The sequence below is a fragment of the Nothobranchius furzeri genome, chromosome 12 (assembly GCF_043380555.1).
Source record: "Nothobranchius furzeri strain GRZ-AD chromosome 12, NfurGRZ-RIMD1, whole genome shotgun sequence".
Taxonomy (NCBI): Eukaryota; Metazoa; Chordata; class Actinopteri; order Cyprinodontiformes; family Nothobranchiidae; genus Nothobranchius; species Nothobranchius furzeri.
This window is the reverse complement of record NC_091752.1, coordinates 57,550,030-57,574,098: the sequence shown is the minus strand read 5'-3', so window position 1 is coordinate 57,574,098 and position 24,069 is coordinate 57,550,030. Positions and strand designations below refer to the sequence as shown.

The following is a 24,069-nucleotide window of genomic DNA, read 5'->3' as shown; positions in this document are numbered from 1 at the left end:
GAAACCATAAATGAAGAAAGTGAGTTGACAAAACGAACACAGACACTGTAAATCTCATGTTGGATAGTTGATGTGTGCCCGGTGAGTGTGTGTGCAGTAACAGAAACACACAGTCGTTTGTTCCCACAGAAGTACAAATAAGTTAGTTCTGCAGCTTTACATTGCACATTATTACGCAAAATGACTCATTTTCATGTGTTGACATTTGTATTGTACAGAAGCAGTTGGATTGTTAAAACACCCCTTTTGCTTTTTCTCCAGTGGCTCACTGTGCATCATCCAGGCAGATCATCTCCCACTGGAAGAACTGTACACGGCATGACTGTCCAGTTTGCTTGCCATTGAAGAATGCAAGTGACAAGAGGAATCAGCAGCGTGAGTATCTCATCTGTTTATAAATCCATAGAAAAAGACCCAGGGTTTACCTTGTTTAAGTCTTTTAGACTGTAACAGCGCTGTCATAGGTAAATGGTGAACCTCAAGGAAGTGTGTGTCGTATGAGTTGGTGCCACCTGCAGGTTGTGTTTTCTTGCTGCATATCTGTGCTGACTCGCTGTCCCCGAGCTCAGACAGCGAGAGGATTCCTGTAGAAAGGCCGGGCCTGTAATATGACACCCAGGGGAGGGGCTCAGTGGCTCTGCCATTAGTGGGGGCAGGGTCTCAGGACAGAATGCTTTCTAATTGGTTAAAAGGCTCTATGACGGATTTAAATCCCCCTACAGAGGCAGCGTGCTCCCTGTAAGCAATCAACACAGCAGGGAGCAGGTTTCAGATGGACATCCAAGAACCCTTTTAACTGGGAATTATTTTATTTTTATTTTTCCTTTCTGAAATGACCGTTTTCAAGAATATTTGTTTGAAATTATTTTTGAAAGAGAACAATGAATGAATGAAATGTTTACATTAGTTAATATGTTAATGTTAGAGCACATGCAAAGTCACAACAAACAACTTTCTTCCTCAGTGACTCCAGGTTTACTGTTTAAAAAATGATCATTTTTACTAAACCATTATTTTGATTATTGATTTTGCCCCTGACCCTACAGCTATGCTAAGTTCGCCTGGGGCCAGCTTGCAGAATGCTATCAGTACAGTCGGAGCTGGCCAGTCAAGTGCCACAGCCATCAACAGTGCTACCACACACATTGACCCCAGCTCCATGCAGCGGGCCTACGCTGCCCTGGGCCTCCCATATGGGAATCAGTCCCCTGCTCAGGTGCAGGGTCAGGGTCCGGCTCAGCAAAACCCCCAGGGGCACCAGCAGTTGCGGAACATGAACCCCCTAGGTATGAAAAATAAAGGGCTTCATTACATTATTTTCCTATATTATCTGCAAGTGTGTTCAGCACAGTGGAATGCCACGATGCGGTGTAAACAAGTTATTGTAAATATTGTTTTCAGGCACTAATCAGATAAACCAGATGGGAGGAGGAATGGGCACCCCTTCCTCAGACCAGACTGGATTGCACTCTGACTCCTCTCTGCCCTCTATGCTCAACAAGTGAGTTTTTGCAACAATTTTAATAATAAAAAAATTTATAATCAATCATTGATTTGAACAATACATTTTATGGGGTTTTGTTGTTGGTTTGTGACAAAATGATTATCTCAGTCGATCTCCTGGCATGAATCGATCTTTTAAGAGCAGCAATTTTTATGATTCAAATTCCAAACTGATCCAGTTGATTGTGTCTTCTAGTCAGCTAATGCCAGATGGGTCAGTAGTAGGAGGAATGGGAAACCTGCCCACTGCCACCCCACTTTCTGCTACAGGGGTAAGGAAGGCCTGGCATGAACATGTCACTCAGGACCTGCGCACTCACCTGGTGCACAAATTGTAAGTCCAGCAATTATTCAAACGCTTTTGGAGTTTCAAGTTGTCTTGTGGTAGTACTGCAAGACTTGTAATATTTTCTCTTCTAGAGTACAAGCCATATTCCCAACCCCAGACCCTGCAGCACTAAAGGACAGGCGGATGGAGAACTTGGTAGCATATGCACGCAAAGTTGAGGGTGACATGTATGAGTCTGCCAACAGCAGGGTAATTTATAATAGATTCAGTGCTCTTTTTTGCTAATCTTTTGAGACCAAATCCCTCTGATAGGACAAATGAACATACACATTAATTATCCTTGTCTGCCCTTTCTTTTTCCTCATCTTCTTGTTAGGATGAGTACTACCATTTCCTGGCAGAAAAGATTTACAAGATCCAGAAGGAACTAGAGGAAAAGAGGCGCTCGCGGCAAAATAAACCGCCGAGTTTAGGGGGTCCAGCTGGCCCTCAGCAGCCTGGGATGGGTCAACCAAACACCATGGGCCCAGGGCAGGCTGTCAGGCCTCAAAGTTAGTAACCACTCTCCTTTACCTTGGATGTCTACAAGCCATTCAAATGTTTTCCAGACATCTGTCAGCTGCTCAAGGAAACATGGTTGTTTTGTCCTTTTGCAGATGGGCCTGCACCAATGCCTAATATGCCAAATCAGATCATGAACCGCATGCAGGTGGACCATGGTATGTGTTTGCTTTTCACTTTCATAAAAGTTATATTTAAAGAAACTATTTTTGTGCCAATTTGTAAAAAATATCTAGCTGTTGCTTTTCCTTTTAAGTATCAAAGAGAAAACTGGTAGATATTTTGTACATAAGGCTAATTTTCTGTGTGCGCACAATGGTTAAACCTGTCTTATACAAGCCAGCTGGTTTGTTCCTGACACCAGCCCAGTAGGACATGGAATATTAAATTAGTCTAACTCCCTTGAACAGGTATGTAATTTTGTGTAAATTTATTCCCACAGGAATTAATCAGTATAACCCAATGGCTATACAGAATGCACAGATGCCTCAGGCACCCATGGGAGTGAGGGCTCCTTCCCCGATGAGCCATCCACCACAGATGAACATGAACTCGGTGAGATTTTTCTCTCCATCTTCTGACTGCATGTTGTGAAAACCAAGTTTCCAGCAGTTTAGACTGGTGCCACTGGCCCCTCTGGTCAGAGCCGGGATCGAACCTGCAACCTTCCAATTACTGGACAATCCGCGCTACCTCCTGAGCTACTGCTGTCCCATAGGGTATCATGATGGCTTATGTTTAAAATCATTAGCTAACCACAATCAAATTCACTATCTGGATGACACAGTTATTCAGGATAGGTGGAGTAACAAGGTTATTTTTAAAATGTAAAGAAGTCGGCCAACACATAATTACTTCAGTCAATTATTGATACCCCAAATTTCTCCTAAAGTAACGTAACAAAGTATTTCTACTTTGTAAGTTGACACCTTTGCTTACTGTGATGTTTTTGCCGCTTCTTTATATTTTATAGATGGTTATGTCCCCATCAAGGATGCCTCCGAATCAAGGAGTGATGGGTAGTCATGCTAACAACATGGTGTCTCAACCAGCCAACCAAGGCCAATACCTGCCACAGGGCCAGTTTCCTGGTGCAGCAGGTGGAGCAATGAATGTGAATTTGGGCTTGGGGCAGGCTATGCCCCAAGCTGCTGTTGCACAGGTAAGAGCATGTGCTGTGGTAAGAAGTTGTTTAGACTCTTCTCTTTTTGTAGCTTGTGCCTCCCTTTTGATGCACTGAGTGTCCATGTTTGGCTGCTTCAAAAATTGCCCGTATTAGCACACTAATAGTTTGCCCCACTTTGTTCCAGCCACCACAAAACTCTAACATCCCTCTGAATGCACTGGGCTTCCAGCTGTCCTCTGGCCCTGCACCCCAGCCCACCCTGGATACCACCCCCCCACCCAGTGTTAGTCAGCAGCAGCAAAACGCTCCCACGCAGGCACATGGGCCACCTCAGCCTTCCACTCCCAGCTCCACGGTCGGACCCTCCTCCACTCCAACACACATACCAAGTAGCCTCCCTCGTCCCCCTGCAGCTATGAGCACCCCACCTGACCCCTCCCAGCCGCTGACACCCCTGCAGCCCCATTCTGAACCCTCTAGCCAGATGCAGCAGCCCACCTCTGTACAGGCGCAACATCCTGCCACACCGGTGAGACACTAGTTATTCCTGGGCACTAAAAACTAGTCAGTGCTTTTGTTGGCTTGCATTGAAGCATCCTTTTAAATGCCTTTTACAATATATCACATCAGTTTATGTTTCATTTGTTTATGTGACCAGCGCTATGACTGGTATGTTTTGTTTTTCTTCTCAAGTTATCACAGGTAGCAGCAGGTATGGATACCAGAGTACCTACACCAGGTTCTGTGGCTGAGCTGAGCTCACAGCAGACCCTGCCTGACATGAGCGTGGTTAAATCCGAAGTAAAAAATGAAGATGATGACGGCATCAAGAAGCAAAATGAAATTAAAATGGAGGTATAGAGGATTATCAATTATTTGGAGATTAAATGATGAGGATTTTGCCATTTGGACTTCTGATTACAATTTCAAACAATTTAAACACATTTTATTTTTATTTTTGTGAAGCAGGATAATGAAACCAAACTCCCACTGGTGAAGAAGGAGGAGCCAGATGCAGCTGAACCAAAGCAGGAACAAATGGAAACCGAGGACAAGAGGTCTGAGGTGAAGGCAGAACCCAAAGAAGAGGAGGATGGTGGGGCCAACGGCACATCAACCACTTCCACCACTCAGAACCGTAGAAAAAGTTAGACAATCTTTTTTTGTACAATCATTAACTTTTTATCCTCTCATGTGAAAACCTTCCATACTCCCAACAGTAGTCCTGTATTTGGCAACAAAAGTTTACTTTTCAGTCTTGTGCCTAGTTTAAACTTTGCCATCAGCTTGGCAACGGAGAGACGCAATGCTGGCATCCGTTGATGCAAGGGGCAGGTCCAAATTTTAACGGTCTGACAAAAGCGACAAAGACTGCAAGCCTGTGATTGGTCAGAATGTCACTTCTTTGAACTTTGTCAACATCACTGCCATTCCCCTCCCCCCTAAAAAACGATTGCAAGAACCGGGATACCATGCTCCTTAAACCAGGTGCTGGTAGCGTTGGCACTGTGCGCTGGTGCCAACTCCTGTTGGAAAAGGAAATCTGCATTTCCATAAAGTTGGTCAGCAGCAGGAAGCACGAGGTGCTCCAAAACATCCTGGTAGACGACTGAATTGACCTTGAACCTCAGAAAACACAATGGACCAACACAAGCAGATGACATGGCACTCCGAACCATCACTGACTGTGGAAACTTTACACTGGTCCTGAAGCAACGTGGATTCTGTGGCTCTCCTCTAGGGTTGGGCGATTTGAATAATTTTTCCCACCGCCAATCGTCCGTCCAAAACAAAATGAATTTATTCGTGCATGTGACGTCATGAGGCATGGACTGATTTGTGAACACAGTAGAAGCCCAAAACATAGATTTTTTTAAATACAAGTGCAGCACATATGTTTGCTGGAAGAGAAATGTATATTTTTCTTTTTGTTTAATTTTGTATTTGTAGTTTGGTAGAGTGACGTATAAACGGCCCGTATTAAACACGGTTAAAATGTTTAAAAGAACCCTCGTCTTTGTTTCCCTCTGGTGCCCACTGTTGTGTTTTTTTATTTTACCAAAATGTTTCTTTCTGAAAAAATACTTCTGGGGTTCATTCTTTTATAAGTGGGGGATTGAATGAATCGCTGCTGCGTTTGGACGCATTCTGAGGAGTCAACCCGCTGCCAGAGGTCACATGATCCATTTATCCCTGTCACTTTCATTTATAAAATAATGAATAATCATTCCTTAAATTTCCATTCATTTAAATTAATTTTTAGTCCAACCAAGCTGATCAGAATGCCCCAGTAATATGAACAATGAAATTAAATGATTTAACTTGAATTAGGAACATTTCACTGCTGCGGCTCGAACTCGCGTTCCTCCTGCTGCGCCGCGTGAACCCGAGCTGGTCACCTGCAGCTTGTGTGTAATCAGATGTCTCTAGGGAGCTTGTTGAAGAGGTTATGAGCTTCTAGACTTTTGCCTCAGACAGACTTGTGGCTGTTTAAACAGTGTCCTGGATGGATCCATGCTCTGCTGGCACACTCAAAGCAAGTGCTAAGCAAAGTTTTAAATCGGGAAACATTACTCCAAATGAAATAACCAGAAGTCTTCCAGACTGAAAGATGGAAGGAAGGGTTTCCACTTTCCACTCGACGCCGAGCTGTAGTGCTTGATGCCGAGTGCATCACAGACGCTCTCCAAGCCCCTCCTCAGTGCGCTGCTTGCGCGTGAACTGTCAGTAGCCAGAGGCGGAAGAGGTGAGAAAAGGCTCAGGTGCGCTGATGGAGATCTTTTCTTGATTGTTACCTCCGTAATGTTCTCTGTGCGTAGTGTGTAAAATATTCGTCAATAACAAATAAATAACTAAAAAAAATCACCTCCTGTAAAAAACAACCGTAACGGCTCAGCCCATCGCCGATGGTCGATTCATTTGGCCCATTTCCCAACCTTACCCTCCCCTCTTCTTCCAGACTCTGCGAGCTTGATTTCCAAAGGAAATGCAAAATTTCCTTTAACCAGAGAACATAACTTTGGACCACTCAGCATCAGTCCAGTCCTTCTTGTCTTCAGCCCAAGTGTGACACTTCTGTTTCTGTCTCTTGTTCTAGAGTGGCTTGACACAAGGAAGGCGACAGCTGAAACCTGTCTTGAGCTGTGAGTGGTGGTTCTTCTAGCACTGACTCCAGCTGCACTCCACTCTTGGGAATTTCCCCCACATTGTTGAATGGGTTTTGTTTCACAATCCTCTCCAGGGTGCGGTTATTCCTGCTGCTTGTTCACTTGCTTTGACCAAGTCTTGTCCTTCCCTTCACTTCACTATTAATGTGCTGGGACACAGAGCTCTGTGAACAGCCAGCCTCTTTAGCAATGACCTTTTGTGTCTTGCCTCTTTGTGCAAGGTGTCAGTGGTCGTCTTTTGGACAAGTGTCAAGTCAGCAGTCTTCCCCATGATTGAGTAGCCTACAGAACTAGACTGAGAGCCCATGTATAGTCTTTTGCAGGTGTTCTGAGTTAATTACCTGAATTGAGTGTGGCACCAGGGGTCTTCACTATTGAACATTTTCACAATGTTCTAATATTCTGAGATACTGAATTTGGGATTTTCATTAGTTGTTAGTTATAATCTTCCTAATTAAAGAAATAAACATTTGAAATCTATCAATCTGTGTTTAATGACTTAATCTAATATACCAGTTTAACTTTTTGAATGGAATTACTGAAATAAATCAATTTCCAATTGAATAATTCAAATTTTATGACCAGCGCCTATATAGTGGCAGACACAAAGGAGATCTCACGGAAGAAGTCCAGCGATATGGACATTACACACCTGTGGCCGAAGGAGTACAAAGATATGCAGAAAACTTTTTATTTGTGGAAGGAATTATGAGAAACGTGTGTTTGGAAGTGGTGACTAAATGAAGAAGAAGAAGAGGAGAATGAGGGACAAATTTGTCCTTGTTGAAAAGTCTCAGAAATCATGTATACAATAAAAATGCAAATACGCAGAAGTAAATACACTACTGTCGACCAGAGACATGACTTCAATGGCGGCACTATGGCCTCTGTTGTCCTGGCAGGAAATAGCTTTGCAACTCTCCCCAGGTGACGAAGGATACTAGGGAAATGTCTTTGATTATACACGTTCGCCACTCGTCACCCGAGCTGAAGGAACCCAGCTTTAGCCTTTGCAGTGTGCAGAAAAGGTTTTTTCAGCCATATGGATACACTTTGTTTGGGTCTTTAAAAATAATTTTCTTTCTATCCAGTTTTCAAACCAGAGGAGCTGAGGCAAGCCCTAATGCCAACACTTGAGGCTCTCTACAGACAAGACCCCGAGTCCCTGCCCTTCAGACAACCTGTAGACCCCATGCTGCTGGGTATTCCTGTGAGTTTCTACAAATATATATGGACATGCATTTAATGCAATATAACAAGGTTGACAGAAATATTGAGTTATTTGTTCATTCCTTCAAACGTTTTTTGTTGGCGTTTCTTGTGCAGGATTACTTTGACATAGTAAAGATCCCCATTGACTTATCCACCATCAAGCGCAAGCTGGATACAGGTCAGTACCAGGAGCCATGGCAGTATGTGGATGACGTGTGGCTTATGTTCAACAATGCTTGGCTGTACAACCGCAAAACATCTCGTGTCTACAAGTACTGCACCAAGCTGGCGGAGGTGTTTGAAGTGGAAATCGATCCCGTCATGCAGGGTCTGGGCTACTGCTGCGGCAGGAAGGTGAGTTTAACTCGGCAATAAATGCAAACGCAGGCAAAATTGTACCTTAAGATATAATTTTATTAAATAATATTAGTTCAATTAGTTCACTCCTGTTTACTTGCTGAATGTGGGTAAAGTTTCTCTGAGTGGCCCTTACTGTCGATGTTGCTCTGGTGTTCTCACAGTTCGAGTTCTCGCCTCAGACACTCTGCTGCTATGGTAAACAGCTGTGTACCATCTCCAGAGATAGCACCTACTACAGCTACCAGAACAGGTAAATACACGTGACTGTACTGAGGTTTAGAAGCAGGTGCAGTGATATGAAGCAAGTGTTAAAATATTTTGATCCAGCCTAACAGCTTCATTTACTGCAGCTGTCCCAGTCTAGCATATTTTCAGATCAGTCCCTGTGTTGTCTTCATTTGTTTATTAGCTTTAACAGAAATCTGGCACCAAAGCGCCCCCTCTTGTTCTGAAAATGACACTGCAGCTTTTGTATGAACATGTTTCAACACGGCTCTTTTAACTCTGAGGTTTGCTAAAAAGAAGGTTGTCTGTGTTTAAATTGTAGGTGACTCCTTGCTAGGGCTGAACGATTATAGGAAAAGATTGAATTACGATTTTTTTTCTAGGAGAAATTGCGATTTCAGTTCAATTCACGATTTTCTTCAAATAGAGGTACAACACCAGTCTGCTAAGCCATCCCGTCCGTATATTAAGTGAAAAGATGATGTAGATTCTAATCTAGTTCAACAAATCATTCACATTAATATTTACTATATAATCTAAAGCTATTAATATTTTCTCCCATTATTATATTTATATCTTAAAAAATTATATTCTTGTGAAGCCACTTGTGGTTTTTATCTAGAGAGGTGCTTTACAAAAAACACGTTCTTGTTCTACTCCAAAAATGCAAGGAGGAAATCTGAAGGTAGAAAAAGCTTTTAAATGAATTAAATAACCAATAATGCACACCGTTTTCCCCTCATTACCAAGGCAGGCTGGCTGGACGTTTTTTGAAGCCGTCTGGTAGTTTTTCCTCACTAAAACTCTGCTATAAAGCCTAGTTTATGCTGCGGTCAGCTCCGTGAGCGAGAGGCACATACGCATTGAAAGAGACCCTGACATGTTAACGTGTGCCATCAGAAAAATTCAAACCATTTTTAAGAGAGAAGTTTCACTTTCAAGTCAGCTAAAGTCTGCGACTTCGCACTCACACTGATGAAGCTTAAACCAAGCTTTAAAAATCAGCCTGAACCTGCTCCGATGCGGGAGGAGTCTCTCTCCTTCGCTCACCTATGGTGCCGTTATCGGCTCTAGCAGCGCTGTGTGTGGAAAAATAACCTAAATATGCAGCTCTGTCTGTTGTGGAATTGGGCCCGGCTCCGAATGGTACACCCCACCCCCGTCCCTCACGCTGGCTGTTGCCGCCGCCGTAACCCGTGGTGAAACACCGGATGTGAAGAAAAAAAAAGCTAACATAACAGATCGGGGATTAGTCAGGAGCGCTGAAAAGTTGCAGCTTTGATCGTCACGTGATCGTGCTGTTTGAAATCGCAATTTCGCTCCAAAAATAGTGGATGGTTCAGCCCTAATCCTTGCGTAGCCCGTTTTAACTTCAAGGCAGCGTTTCTTGCTTAAGTACTTTTAAAACAGTTATGATTCCAAAAACCTTGTGTAAGCAGCAGGTCCAGGGCTCCAGCTGCTTTTACACGAGCTGCGTTCAGGTAGTTGTAAAAAAGATACTAGGTGTGAACGTATGCTTCAGGTTGTGTTTATGGTCCAATGCTCTCTGCACTACATTTTTCAAAAAGACAATTTGGGCTTTATTTTCTGTTTTTGGGATGGATGGATGGATGGATGGATGGATTTATTCTGACTCCTCCCACATCACTCTTGTGCACATCTGTTTAAAAGAATTGCTGTTTTAATTTTTCAACAAGACCATGTAGAAAGCTCATTTATCATCGGTCCTTTTTTTTTTCTCATTAACATTTTGGCATGTTTCCCTGCCGTCGTTGGGAGTGTGAATGAGTGGCTGAGTCATGACCAACCTGTACCTCTGCCTGTGTGTGTCCATCGGTCCACTCCTGGTCCTTGGTTGTTGCCATGTCCTTCCTTCACTCTGCATTCTGCTCCCTGCATGCCGGGTTGCCTGTGTTGCTACTGTGTGTTGTTCACTCAAATGTGGTCTTACTGCCAACAGGTATCATTATTGTGAGAAGTGCTTCAATGAGATCCAGGGCAACAGCGTGACCCTGGGGGATGATCCATCTCAACCAGCAACGTAAGTCTCGGTACACCAGCTGGTGAACGTTTTTGATCCTCGTTCTCTTTCCAGGAGATCCATGAACCAATGTAAACTTTTTTTGTTTCTTTTCATCCAGGTTGATATCAAAAGATCAGTTTGAAAAGAAGAAAAATGACATGTTGGACCCTGAACCGTGAGTACCGTCTGGACCGTAGCGACAGTTTGACTCGACCCTTTGTGATAGCAGTAAAGCTTCTATGTGGGTTTTATGAAAGAGATAAACAATTCTGTTTTCTGTTTAGGTTTGTTGAATGTAAAGATTGTGGAAGAAAAATGCATCAGATTTGTGTTCTTCACTATGATGTGATTTGGCCATCAGGGTGAGTCTTACTGTGGCTTTTTGACAGCTGCTTGTAACTGATGCATGTTTATTCTATTGGAAGTTTGATTGTGCTAGTTTTTGCAGGTTGACATTAAGAATTAATCTTTCTTTTTTCTAGTTTTATTTGTGACAATTGTCTAAGAAAGTCTGGTAAGACAAGAAAAGAAAACAAGTTCTCAGCCAGAAGTAAGTTTTACTTAGCAAACCTTCCACGATATTACTTATCAAATGTAACAATTTTTTTTTCGATTTTAAAACATCCATATTGATTGTAATGTGTTTTTTAAGGGTTGCAGTGCACAAGGTTGGGGACATACATTGAGGACAGAGTGAACAAGTACTTGAAAAGGCAGAACCACCCAGAAGCTGGTGAAGTGTTTGTGCGAGTAGTAGCCAGCTCTGACAAAACTGTAGATGTGAAGCCTGGCATGAAGTCGAGGTAATACACTCATCTCCCCTTTTTCAGTTTTAGATCCAACAGGAGGAGAAGGCCTGTTTCCTGGTACTAAACCGCATCTCACTTCAGAAATGAAAGATGTAACCTTTATGATTTCATCCACAGGTTTGTAGACTCAGGAGAAATGGTGGAAAGCTTCCCTTACAGAACCAAAGCACTTTTTGCATTTGAAGAAATCGACGGTGTGGATGTTTGTTTCTTTGGCATGCACGTACAGGAGTATGGCTCAGAGTGTTCCTTTCCTAACACAAGGTAATTCTATGTTTTAAATAAGAATAATACACATTTTGGTATTATATGTGCTGTATCCTTTCATTAAATTTACAATTTTTGTCTTTCAGACGAGTTTACATATCATACCTCGACAGTATTCACTTCTTCAAGCCACGTTTGCTAAGGACTGCAGTGTACCATGAGATCTTGATAGGCTACCTGGAGTATGTAAAGAAACTTGGGTGAGTGAAGACCTGCTTCACACCAAGTATTGGTTTATTCCTTTTAGGGATGCGTTGATGCCGATACCAGCATGGGGTTTTCAGGCCGGTAGCACGTGCGTGTACTACAAGACCGATACCAACGTGAGCTTTGTTTCCCTGCTCCCCGGCAAACAGCCACCACGTTAAGTTTGAAGAAGAATTTGAAGTTGCTGTACGGCTGTTATTTAAATCTATGAAAAAGAGAGTGTTTCAATGCCAGCAAAATACAAAAAGAGGATAGTTATATAGTAGTAAAATTCACTCTTTAAATATATTTATTTAATATGCCTAATGACAGCTGTCGTTAAAACTGAGGTAAAAGCAAAATGAAAAGCAAGTAAAAGAAGAACATTTAAAAGGAGAGGGAAGAAAAAGCCCTGCACTTGCTAAGAATTACAACAAATCTGAAGGAAACACGTCAGAACTTTGTGGTGCTTAAAGGCCCGCCTTGACCAAAATAACAATGTATCAGTTAGTTTTAAGGAGTGTCATGACATTTATTAGGACTCGTATCGGTACTTGGTATCAGTGAGTACTCAAATGTAATGTATGGATGCATCCCTAATTCTTTTGACCCCATCTGTATCATTCTTTCATGAGCAAAGTGACTAGAACTTCAATTTCTCACCAGATATGTGATGGGTCACATCTGGGCATGCCCACCAAGTGAAGGAGATGATTATATTTTCCACTGCCACCCTCTGGACCAGAAGATCCCCAAACCCAAGAGACTTGTAGAGTGGTACCGGAAGATGCTGGACAAAGCATTTGCTGAGAGAATCCTACACGACTACAAGGTCAGAAAACTACCTCGACCAAGGGTTTCTCACTAGTGCCATTGCAGGAAGTATTTTTGATCGTTATAGTTGTGCAGAAAATCTTAACGTTTAAATTGGTTCAGCAAATTACAAGGAGGCTGTAAATTTGTAGATATCATAGTTTAATTCCAGTGCATACAGAAAGATGAATAGAATAGATCCAAGTTAGAAAAATATGTAAAAAAAAAAAAAAAAAATTGGGGGGGGGGGGGGGGGGGGTTCGGGGCAGTTAGATAGTGAGGATTTCACTGTTAACTATGTGTTGAAATATTGCAGATTATTTTAACTCTATAAACATCAAAGTCGCAAAATTGCGACAAGCGTCATTCTGGGTTTAAGGAGCCACAGCTGCAAATATAATCCCTCGTGAAGTCAATGCTTTCCACCAGAAGATATTGGAGATTTAACTTCAATCTGAACAACACTTATGGATGTCTATAGACATTTTTAGAGTCTGTAACGTTTGAAAAACGCTTCTCATCAGAAGGGTTCTGGTCAAAGAGACGATTGGAGCACACATAGGGCGAATACTAATGCTGACAGGTCTGTTCATTGTTGACAAAGGTCTTTGACTAGTAACGGCTGACTCTGAAGAGGAATATTCACCCTCTGATATTCACTCCTCCAGAGAGTGATGCTGCCGCAGAGTCTGTGTGCTACATAAGAGTAAACACGCTTCACAAACATGATCTGTAGCTTATTTTGCCGTGTTCAGGACATGGTGGGTGTAGAAAGGATGGGGAAAACATTACTAATGGTGACGGACGTAGTGGGAATGTAAAAAAGGAAAGAAAAGCCATAAATGGGGGCAGGCGCGGTAGATACGTCACAATCTATATGATTATTCCACCCATTCCAGCCATCTGGTCCACATAAGGAACTTTCTTTGGATCAAATAACCTTTACATATGAGGCAAGGTCGACGCTGAAGCTGAATAAGCTCAAACACCTGGCAAATAAGGCTATAAAGCATTTCTCTTGAGTGAGGCCAATATATGTATAAAAAGCAATATAAACAATAAGAAAATTAAATAAAAATGTTAAAATAACTTCATATTTTTATATATAAGTTAAAAATATAATAATATGACAATTTCAAAACAGCATGTAAAAATAAGGAGCGTCTGTAAAAATGATGCATTCGGGTCCTACTGAAGATTTTTCTCATTTAGTTTACCTTGATCTCTAACCATTTCAAGCTACAATCTTTTTAAGTCCCCTTAGTTGTCACATGTGTGTGTGTGTGTGCGTGTGTGCGTGCGTGTGCGTGCGTGTGTGTGTGTGTATGTGTGTGTGTGTGTATGTGTGTGTGTGTGTGTGTGTGTGTGTGTGTGTGTGTGTGACATTTGTTCTCTGCATTTGACCTGTACCCTGGGGGAGCGGTGAGCTGCAGACACCGGGTGTGTCCCAATCCACGGGAAGGATTCTTGTAAGAGCGCATTTTGAGGTCGATGTCACAGTGCAGCGACGAGTACTGTCCGAATTCCAAAAACACTCATTCTCGCGTCCTCAAATGTGTCCTTGCTCCGCCCACATTTCGAGGACGGGTCTGTTGTATCCTCACAGAACAAGGCTATCCCACCATGCTTTGTGCGCTGGCTCTGGATTTTCAACAGGAAGAGAAAATGAGGAGAGCTACGAAGTTTTAAACGTAAGTTTGTTAAAAACTAGCCGTAGAAAACTAAAAGCTTAAAGTGGTTCTGTTTATAGACAATTTTCGTTTATGTATTTGTTTTTTAAATTACATTTTAAGCAGAAATCAGCCAGAACGGGTTTGTATCGCAGGTCCCGTAGTTATTCCCGTGTGTGTGTGTGTGTGTGTGTGTGTGTGTGTGTGTGTGTGTGTGTGTGTGTGTGTGTGTGTGTGTGTGTAGAGAGAATTAAACTTGTCATTTGTTTTAAGGAACACAGAGCAAATAAGCATTTTTATTAAGCTTAGAGGTGAAGAGTGAAGCTGTTTACACACGACCACAGAAGTTCATCGTGTGTTCTGCTGTGAAAAGTAGTTTTACATTCAGGGATTTACACAGCTGACACATTTTAATGAAGTTAAAAAATTTTGTGTGAAGAATATAATTTTATCTTCTCATGTGGATAAATGTAAAAATGTGTTTATTGCCTTTTTGTCACCTGTGGTCTGATTTTCTCTGTTTAGGACTGCAGGTGTCCAGGGTCAGGAGAGGCTTTACCTGTTGGTCCTCCTGGGAGAGAGGCCTTCTACTGTCATCATGTTAATGTTATTTAGCTGTTTGATATTTGAACACATTTATTAAAACAAATACTAACTGGTAACTCTTTTGATCATTGATTTTATCACCAGTTTTATTATTACAGATGTTTTTGAACATGTTACATGAACAGAAAATGAAAATATGGTAAGGAGACAAGATCATTTATAATAGGTTACACTTATTTACAGATCAAAACCAGTATGGACCAGTTATGTACAGTTAAAGCAGGATTAACCTGAGTGACTCTTCCTGGATTATTTATTTAAACTGAGTGAGCAGGAGGTCTTTGGCAATGCAGCTGGATCTGCTGTAGGAGGATCCAGATGTGGATGAGCGCTAGAACAGACCCATAGCTGGACGTTTCTGGTCAGAGGAACATCATACAGGACGGTCTGCAGAGAGAGCTTTGGGACGCTTCCACTCGCTGTCCACTCCATCGTCCATCTACAGGGCCTGCTGGGCTGGCTCAGTCGACAGCTGTTACATCTCTAAGATGTATTCAGAAATATGAAATGAAGAGATGGTTTATGGATCCAACCATAGTGTTGTTGTTAATAGAGGTTACTACATAAATGACTTGCCTGTAGTGGTGGTTTGCTGGTACCTCCTGCAGGACAGAGCACCACTGTCCTCCACACACATCTTCCTCAGGCTCATCCTCCAGACCCACAACTTCACCGGCACAGATGCAGATGTGCAGCACAGTGCATGCATGTAATAGATTAAAAAAGGTTTTTTATTGAAAAATGTAAAACAAACCATATAACCTGCAGTACACTGGTTCTGTTCAGTTTAAAGAAAAGCAGCAGGGAATAGTTAAATAAAAACTACAGAGAATTTACATTTTTTTAAGACAGATCCAATCATTATTAGGCTTAAGTTGAATAAACAAATGCACATTGAAAACACTTCAATGCTGTTTTATTAAAAAAAAACTTTTTTAAAGCATTTTACCCCATTTGGTGCAAAAAAAGAAGTTCTAAGGTCCAGTTTACATTAGAAAACATCCTACTGCATTCAACATTTATAATGCATTTGGTTTATATTAATTACCTACATGATAATACTCTGTAGAAATGTGTTGTGTATGTTTAACAAGTTCATTCTGTAGCTTAAAACATACATGAAACCATCTAAAGTTAACATGTAAGTCCTGAAAGCTTCTAGAATAAACTAAACTACTTTACATGAAAACGGTTGTGAACAAACGCTGCTGATGGAGGTGAAGCTGCTGTAGCTCCTTAATATTCCTGCTCCATTTTCATTAGCTTTAGCATTTTTCCTTTGCGTGTAGCTGCCGCCATGGCTGTGACGGAACCTTTGGGCCACCGTAGAGGTGAAGGCTAGACTGTCCGAGTTCAGAGCCGCTGGGTTCCGGTCTTAGTGGTCGAGCAAGGACCCGGCCTTGCTAGACCGACGAGGACCTGTACTCATATGCATCCTTCCCGTGGATTCGGACACACCCACAGCCACGCTCGAGAACCATTTGGTGGTTTTACCCCCAATCCAACCCCTTAAGCCCGAGTGTCAACTAGGGAGGCATTGGGTCCCATTTTATTTAAGTCTTTGGAATGATCCGACCAGGATTTGAACCCTGATCGCCCAGTCCATGGGTGGACACTCTACCACTAGGCCACTGAGCTCGTCATTTCAAATAGTCATGTCAAAATTGAAATTTTATTGACAAAAAATCTGGTGTCCAAAGGGTCAAGATATCCCAGTAACAGCATCGGTAGGCAATAAATAAATTATCCACCAGAACCAGTGTCGCACGCCGCAACCCCCACCAACGCATCTCGCCGTGAGTGGCTCTTCCGTACGATCTTAGCCCGAACCGAGTAAGCATGACGGGTCGAGTCTGATTGGGTCTGACAGCAGAGAGAGAGTGACTGGCCTCAGTCGGATCAGATGAGGATGCTCCTCAAACCAGACACAATGGAAACTTTATTCATCTATGGTGGTAAACAAATGCTAAAATGTATCCTCCAATGATGTTGGGCGAGCTGGTTTAGTGCTTAAACACAGTCTGGTCATTTCGGTTCGGTCTTTTGGACTTGTATAGACTACTGCGCTGCTTCAGGGTGGGTGAGGATGGGGCCCAACACGGGGAGATGAGAGCTCTGAACAAGAAAACAGTCAGAAATGAGAAGCTAAAGCTAAGCTTTATAATTTTGTTTCATAAACCAGGGTGACTGCAAATTATGTTAACTTTGTTAGATGTTTTTTTCTTGTTTTCTGTCTGCACCCCAGAGACACAAGGAGATAATAAAACCAAGGACAGGAGGTAGTGGCAGGTTAGCTGAGACCATTGGGTTCAAATAAAGCAACAAACCGCATCAAACATTTCAGTTCATGTTATTTGATCTTATTTCATTGATAACTGATTTAGTTTAAAAAGCACTAGAATGTGGGAAATGACATCTGCTCACTAAAATATTTCTGTGGGAGACCCCCAGACCAACACCCCCTCACCCCAGATCCTCTCTGTCTCCTTCCTCAGAGCTGAGGACAAAGCTGGGACTTGTGGCTAGACGTGTCTCAGCCTTGTCCTCTTCTCTGGAGGAGCAGAAACTTGTTAGGAGAAGGTAAACAAAGGCTGTGCTACTCTGTTAAAATAAGAATCCCAACTTGATATAGAATCAGATGTGTTTGAGCAGGGACACGAAGAAAACATGCAGCCACCGTGGTCTTCAAGGACCAGGTCTGCTGCCCCGGTTGGTCTAAGGGTACTCACCTTTTTCACCCATGACCTGTTTTCATGTCTGACTACAAAGCATTCAGTTTGGCTCAAATACTTACAGTAAACCTATTTATATTGGCGAAAGGTTCACAACCTTATTGTCTGACGGAAGCTTTGTTTGTCTGTTTTTAGGATATTTTTAAGCAGGCAACAGAAGACAGGGTGACCAGTGCCAATGAGCTGCCGTATTTCGAGGGTGACTTTTGGCCCAATGTTCTTGAGGAGAGCATCAAGGAGCTTGAGCAGGAGGAGGAAGAAAGGAAGAAGGAAGAGAACACAGTTTCCTCTGAGACAACAGAGGTATGTCTAATTGGTGTAAAGCAAAAGGAGCTTAAAACCTGGGGCATACCGGAGGCGGATGCGCCGTCATTTAAAGTAGAAGCCATTATAGTTAATGGGAGTGGGCACACTGGAAGCGCCGGGCCTAGGCACTGAAGATAGGCACTAGTTCTATCGCAAGCACTGCGGCGGCGCCACAGCTGTTTACAACATTGTTTACTTAACTGTACAACTGACATTACAAAGCAGAACGGCTTTACGGCACAAACTCAACCGCCGGCACAACCCCAGCCGCAGTTTTGATAACTTTAAAGTACTTTTGATCTTAAAATATTCTAATAAAGAGCGTACTTAACCACTGTTAATGAATTAGCGTCTCACAAAACACGACGGCAAGTCTGATCACGAATAAACAATAGAGTCACTTCCTGCTTCCTGTTCTCGAGTCCCGCGTGATGTTGTGACTATCGCACCACTTTCCAAGAAGCGCTCAGTGGTGCGTCCTGTGTGACCACTTGACTTCTCAAAATCTCGGGCGCAGCGCATCCGCCTCCGGTGTGCCCCAGGCTTAAGTCAGGCCCATCTACTTCCGGACCGTGGGTCCCCAGAAGAATGGGAAAAATGAATGCATGTCAGTGAGGCCAAAAATTCCATTTTCTAATCCCGTTTAATGTGCCATGGATTGATGAATCTTAAAGATGCATTCTGATGCCAAAAAAGCGCTTATTTTCAAGCAGCAACAAAAGTTATTTTAGGTTTTGTGTGGAAATATGTCCAGGACTGCCCAGCACATCAAACCAGACACAGAGAAAGGAAAAGGAAAACGGGTGTAAGGTGGACCACTTATTTAACAGCATAACACACTGCCCAGGCATGAAAAACGTCACACACTGTAGTATTCGCTGCCTTTGGCTTTGATTACGGCACGCGTTCGCTGTGGCATTGTTCCGATAAGCTTCTGCTGTGTCACAAGTTCATTTCCATCCAGTGTTGCATTAATTTTTCACCAAGGTCTTGCATTGATGATGGTAGAGTCTGACCGCTGCACATAGCCTTCTCCAGCACATCCCAAAGCTTCATGGGGTCTCGAACAGACTAACATCTCTTCCACGACCATGCGATTTGTCCTTCTACGTGGTTAAGAAATGAGAAGCAACTTGTTGCACCAGCTGGAAGATTCCAGATGGGGACTTTTTCTGTGGGTTGAGTTGTGTGTTAGCGTTTCTCCGGTACAAACCAGGAATATTTTCGGGGATGCTCTGATCACGTGATTGGAAATCTGACCCAATCACATAATTTTCAAAGAATCTGGAATCGGGTGGTAAAGATCAGATATAACCTTATAAAACAACAAGCATGCCCTTTTAAATTCAACCCGAGATAGATTTTCAAACACACTGACGATGGCTTAGTTTTAATTTAAATAAGTTCCACTGCATCAGTATTCATTATTTTATCGGTGACAACACTTACACTGTTAGCTAGCAGGCTAATGCAGACCTAATATGTTGCCTCGGTACAGAGAAAATGTCTGCAGTTTGGACGTATGTAAACCGAACAGCGAAGGCAGTGCAATAGTTACTCGTAATTTGTGCAAATTTGGCATTTCACGGACAGCAAAACGGTCACTGTCAAGATAGCAGGATTTTTCTCACTGGAAGTTCTGTTTGTGGTTGCAAACATCTGCTTTTGCAGTCTCCTGGAGCTGTGGTCTGAGCTGCTTTCTCATCACTACTTTACACACGCAGCTCTCAGGTGTTTTGCAGAAAACGGCGCACCTGCGTACCCTGTCACGGGAACATGCATATCTCAATACAGCCACATACGGTTTAGACAGTTTGAAATATTAGCGCAGAGACAATTTTTAAATATTCGTCCCTTTAAAACGTTTATCAATGCACTTCCTGAACAAGTGATGCTTTTTGGCAAATAAACTCAAGAAATTACATAAACACAATAAATAATAATAAAGAAAAACAAAAGACAGCTTGGATGGATTGGGACTCATCATTAACAGATTCACAAAATCAAATGACTCGGACTTGGATTGTGGGCAAAACAAACGTGATTGGAACATTCCTAGTGCAAACTGCTTTTCTAAACGTTTATGTCTCTGCTACAAGGGAACCCCAACTGACAGCAAGAATGCCAAAAAGAAGAATAACAAGAAAACCAACAAAAACAAGAGCAGCATTAGTCGGGCTAATAAGAAAAAGCCGGGGATGCCAAATGTGGCCAATGATCTGTCACAGAAACTCTATGCCACAATGGAGAAACACAAGGAGGTGAGTAACCATATCAATGTTTTTGCAAATCTTTTCTTCTTGATAAGATTCCAGTAGATAAAACATTAGTTATATGACTGTCTCTAATGTTTCTACACCTGTTTCCCTTCTTTTGTTCTGCCAGGTGTTTTTTGTTATCCACCTCCATTCTGGGCCAGTCATTAACACCTTGCCACCCATAATGGACCCTGATCCTCTGCTGACCTGTGACCTCATGGATGGGCGTGATGCTTTTCTGACTTTAGCCAGGGACAAGCACTGGGAATTCAGTTCACTTAGGAGATGTAAGTGGAGTACAATGTGCATGTTGGTGGAGCTGCACAATCAAGGTCAAGACCGCTTTGTGTACACTTGCAACGAATGCAAGCATCACGTGGAGACGCGCTGGCACTGCACTGTTTGTGAGGTAAGACTTTGTGTAATGCAGTAATGTTAGGGAGTCAATGTTTGTTTGAATGCAAGTTCATAACTTTAATGCGGTCTCTTTCTTCTGTCTCCAGGACTATGACCTATGCATTAACTGCTACAACGCTAAGGGCCATGAGCACCAGATGGTGAAATGGGGTCTAGGTATAGATGATGACAGCAATAGTCAGGGTGGAGAGGCCTCTAAGAGCCCTCAAGAGAGTCGACGTCTCAGCATCCAGCGTTGCATCCAGTCTCTGGTTCATGCCTGCCAGTGCCGTAATGCCAACTGCTCACTTCCATCGTGTCAGAAGATGAAGAGGGTGGTTCAGCACACCAAAGGCTGCAAGCGCAAGACCAATGGTGGTTGTCCTGTGTGCAAGCAGCTGATTGCTCTATGTTGTTATCACGCCAAACACTGTCAGGAGAAGAAGTGCCCCGTTCCCTTTTGTCCGAACATTAAACAAAAACTCCGTCAGCAGCAGTTGCAGCACAGACTACAGCAGGCTCAGATGATGCGTCGCAGAATGGCCACCATGGCTGGAAGAGGTATGCCTATGCCATCTCCACCTACCTCAGCTACCCCAGATACTCCAAATTCTGTGCAGCAGCCTAATACACCCCAGACGCCGCAGCCCATGCTTAATCAGCCCCAACAGCCACAACCACCAAACCCCGCCAGTATTGCTCAAGGATTCCCAAGCAATGGCCGCACCAGTCAGCCCACAACCCCAGTGCCGCAGGGTAAACCAGGACCTCAGTCATCCCCTCTTCATCAGCAGCTGTCGCCTATGCCTAACATGTCACACCAACAGCAGCCTCAGCCTCCACAGCAGCAACCTCAACAGCAGCTGTTGGCAGCGCTGAAGGTGGCACAGAAGATCGAGATGGTGGCTAAAGCAAAGCAGCAGCAGTCAAATTATATCATGAATGGGATTCCTTTGAACCAAGCACGCGCGATAAACCCCATGCAGAATCCAATGCAGGTAATGCAGGTGCCAAGGGGATCCCAGGTGATGCAGGCAGTGCCGCAGGGCCAGTGGAGTCTGGCGATGCAGAATCCCCAAGGCCATCAGCCACAGGTCCCACTACAGCAAGGCCCCATGGTCTCTCAACAGGCTCAGGGAACTCCAATGACTCAGCAGGGCCAGATGATGCAGAGGCCTATGATGCCCCAGCAACAAAGTCTTCAAATGCCTGCCGTGATGCCTCCCCAGGGGCCCCCGCAGCAGGGCATGACACCACAGCAGCAAAACATGCCCCGTGGAATGACTGGTAATATTACTCCAAGTGCCCTGCAGGAATTACTGCGAACCCTCAAATCTCCAAGCTCACCCCAACAACAACAGCAGGTCTTGACCATTCTGAAATCCAACCCTCACCTTATGGCTGCTTTCATTAAACAGAGGACAGCTAAATACCAGGCCAGCCAGGCACCACAGCAACAACAACAGGCACAGCAGCAGAACCCCCAAGCTATGCTGAGCCCCCAGGCAGGAATGCAGGCCATGGCAGCCATGGCAAACCAAGCGCAGAGGCCAGTGATGGCTCCTCAGCAGCAGCCGCCTCAACAGCAGGTGGGCCCTCAGGGTATGACGCCTATGGGTTCTCAAGGTCAGATGATGAATCCCTCTCAAAATGGAAATCCTCAGCAGTACCACAGACAGCAGCTGTTCAGGATGCAACAGATGCAGCAGCAGGGAGGCCTTCCTCAGGGCCATGGTCAGTTTCCTCAACAGCAGCCAGGCCCACCGAACTTCTCCCAGCTCCGTACGCAGACGCAAATGGCTATGCAAGGGGGTGGGGGATCTATAGGACAGCTCCCCACATCGTCCCAGATGGGCCAGCCTGGCATGGGCATGGAAGGGCTCCAGAACCATGTCAAACATCGCATGCTTCAACAACAGATGCTAAAGCAGCAGATGGGCTCTCCAGCGCAGGCTAACTCGATGAGTCCACAACCTCATTTGCTTCAGAGCCAAGGACAGGGAGGAGCCCACGTACCCGGCCAGACCATGGCAAACACTTTGGGAAACCAAGTGCGCTCCCCAGCCCCAGTGCAATCACCCCGCCCACCTTCACAGCAAGCCCCTCATTCCAGTTCCTCCCCACGGATACAGCCCCAGCCATCTCCGCAGCATGGTGCTCTCCACTCCAGTTCTCCTCACCCCAGCCTCGGTCCCATGTCAGGCTCCTTGGAGCAAGGGCACATGGGAGGTCCTGAGCAGAGTGCCATGCTCCCCCAAATTAACACACCAAATCGAGGAGGGTTAAATAATGACATGAGTTTGGTGGGCGACACAACGGGAGACACGCTAGAGAAATTTGTTGAAGGATTGTAGCAATTTGAGACAGAAGGAAGGCCTTGCTGTGTTTTTGGCTGAGAATTTTTTTGTATTTAATGATGTTGAAATCTTTGAAATAAATACAAATGAGTCATACAAGGCCTTCGAACTGTGAACATTACATAGACTACTTTTTCCTACAACACAGAGTGATTTATTAGTTGCTGTTGAAGAGAAAAAACAGACACAAAGAATATATTTTTGGTTCAGACCAGCCTTGCAAGAATTTTCCCTGGTCAACGTGCTGTAATTTGTTTTTCATTTGTTATCATCTGCTCTTGACTTTTTAAAAAAATCGCAAAACACAAAGTAATTTTTGTACCTTTGCAAATTAATATTGTATTTGTGTTGAAATGTCTGTAAAATTTGTCTGTGAATATTTTTTTGCCAGGTTTCACTTACTGCTCATTTTTCCTGTTCCTGGCTAATTTATTCTAATAGTCCGTTTTCAAAAGGACTGCCTTTGGGAAAGCCTTAAATTCTTTCCTGTTTGCAGAGTCTAAATGAGAATAACGTATTTGTATAGATCTAGGATGCCTATTGTGCGAACACACACAAACCCGATGTGCTGGTGAAAGAGAAGAGACGTGTTGATGTTCACAGGTGCTGCAATGTTCTTCTCACTGGCCTGTTCCCAGCGTCTGTCTTGCAGATTTAGAAAAGTTGCTTTTTCTTCTTTATTCTAAAGAATCTGTTAAGTACTGAAACTGTTTTTGCCTGTGGTGGGAAGCTGCTGATTTGTGTTCAGAGTGTTGTGTGCATTGTTTTCTCTCACATTAAACTTGAACTGACGAACTATTCTCTAATGTAAATCACGCAGCTAGACAGTACTGTAAATATGCAGAAAATAAGAATGAAATCACTGTATAAACTGGTTCAAATGGCTCATTTTGTACTTATATACCATATTGTTAAATAAACCTGTGTACCGAAGACTATTTCTGATTTAAATGCTGAAACCATCAAACATTTGCTGCACTGCTTTGTGATTTTTATCTTGAGAGGTGCTTCATCTCCTCACGCTTAGACTACTGTAACTCTCTTTTCACGTGTCTGAGCAGAACCTCCCTGAACCGTCTACAGGTGGTTCAGAATGCCTGTGCTCGGCTTCTGACCAAGTCCTCCAAACACACCCACATCACCCCGCTTCTCCTCCAGCTTCACTGGCTGCCAGTCAACTTCAGGGTTCATTTCAAGATCCTG

The 24,069-nt window shown here is 43.4% G+C and overlaps 1 protein-coding gene across 2 annotated transcripts in view; it reads left to right on the top strand.

Moving 5' to 3' along the window:
• The window catches only part of crebbpb (CREB binding protein b), an 87,802-nt gene extending 64,051 nt beyond the window's left edge, over positions 1-23,751 (top strand). The window contains exons 5-31 of one of the 2 annotated variants that reach the window (XM_015945595.3): positions 262-375; positions 1,047-1,286; positions 1,402-1,501; positions 1,700-1,837; positions 1,924-2,041; positions 2,169-2,343; positions 2,449-2,511; positions 2,796-2,908; positions 3,327-3,515; positions 3,664-4,008; positions 4,173-4,334; positions 4,449-4,626; positions 7,738-7,856; positions 7,973-8,212; positions 8,380-8,468; positions 10,404-10,484; positions 10,585-10,641; positions 10,751-10,828; positions 10,949-11,016; positions 11,119-11,269; positions 11,393-11,539; positions 11,629-11,742; positions 12,395-12,560; positions 17,685-17,852; positions 19,955-20,116; positions 20,241-20,522; positions 20,617-23,751. In XM_015945595.3, the coding sequence (XP_015801081.3) occupies positions 262-375; positions 1,047-1,286; positions 1,402-1,501; positions 1,700-1,837; positions 1,924-2,041; positions 2,169-2,343; positions 2,449-2,511; positions 2,796-2,908; positions 3,327-3,515; positions 3,664-4,008; positions 4,173-4,334; positions 4,449-4,626; positions 7,738-7,856; positions 7,973-8,212; positions 8,380-8,468; positions 10,404-10,484; positions 10,585-10,641; positions 10,751-10,828; positions 10,949-11,016; positions 11,119-11,269; positions 11,393-11,539; positions 11,629-11,742; positions 12,395-12,560; positions 17,685-17,852; positions 19,955-20,116; positions 20,241-20,522; positions 20,617-22,863 (6,104 nt within the window). In that variant the 3' untranslated portion in view covers positions 22,864-23,751. Of the gene's footprint in view, positions 1-261; positions 376-1,046; positions 1,287-1,401; positions 1,502-1,699; positions 1,838-1,923; positions 2,042-2,168; positions 2,344-2,448; positions 2,512-2,795; positions 2,909-3,326; positions 3,516-3,663; positions 4,009-4,172; positions 4,335-4,445; positions 4,627-7,737; positions 7,857-7,972; positions 8,213-8,379; positions 8,469-10,403; positions 10,485-10,584; positions 10,642-10,750; positions 10,829-10,948; positions 11,017-11,118; positions 11,270-11,392; positions 11,540-11,628; positions 11,743-12,394; positions 12,561-17,684; positions 17,853-19,954; positions 20,117-20,240; positions 20,523-20,616 lie in introns of both variants that reach the window. The other variant, XM_015945593.3, reaches the window with a different exon arrangement.
• Positions 23,752-24,069: the final 318 nt, after the last annotated feature.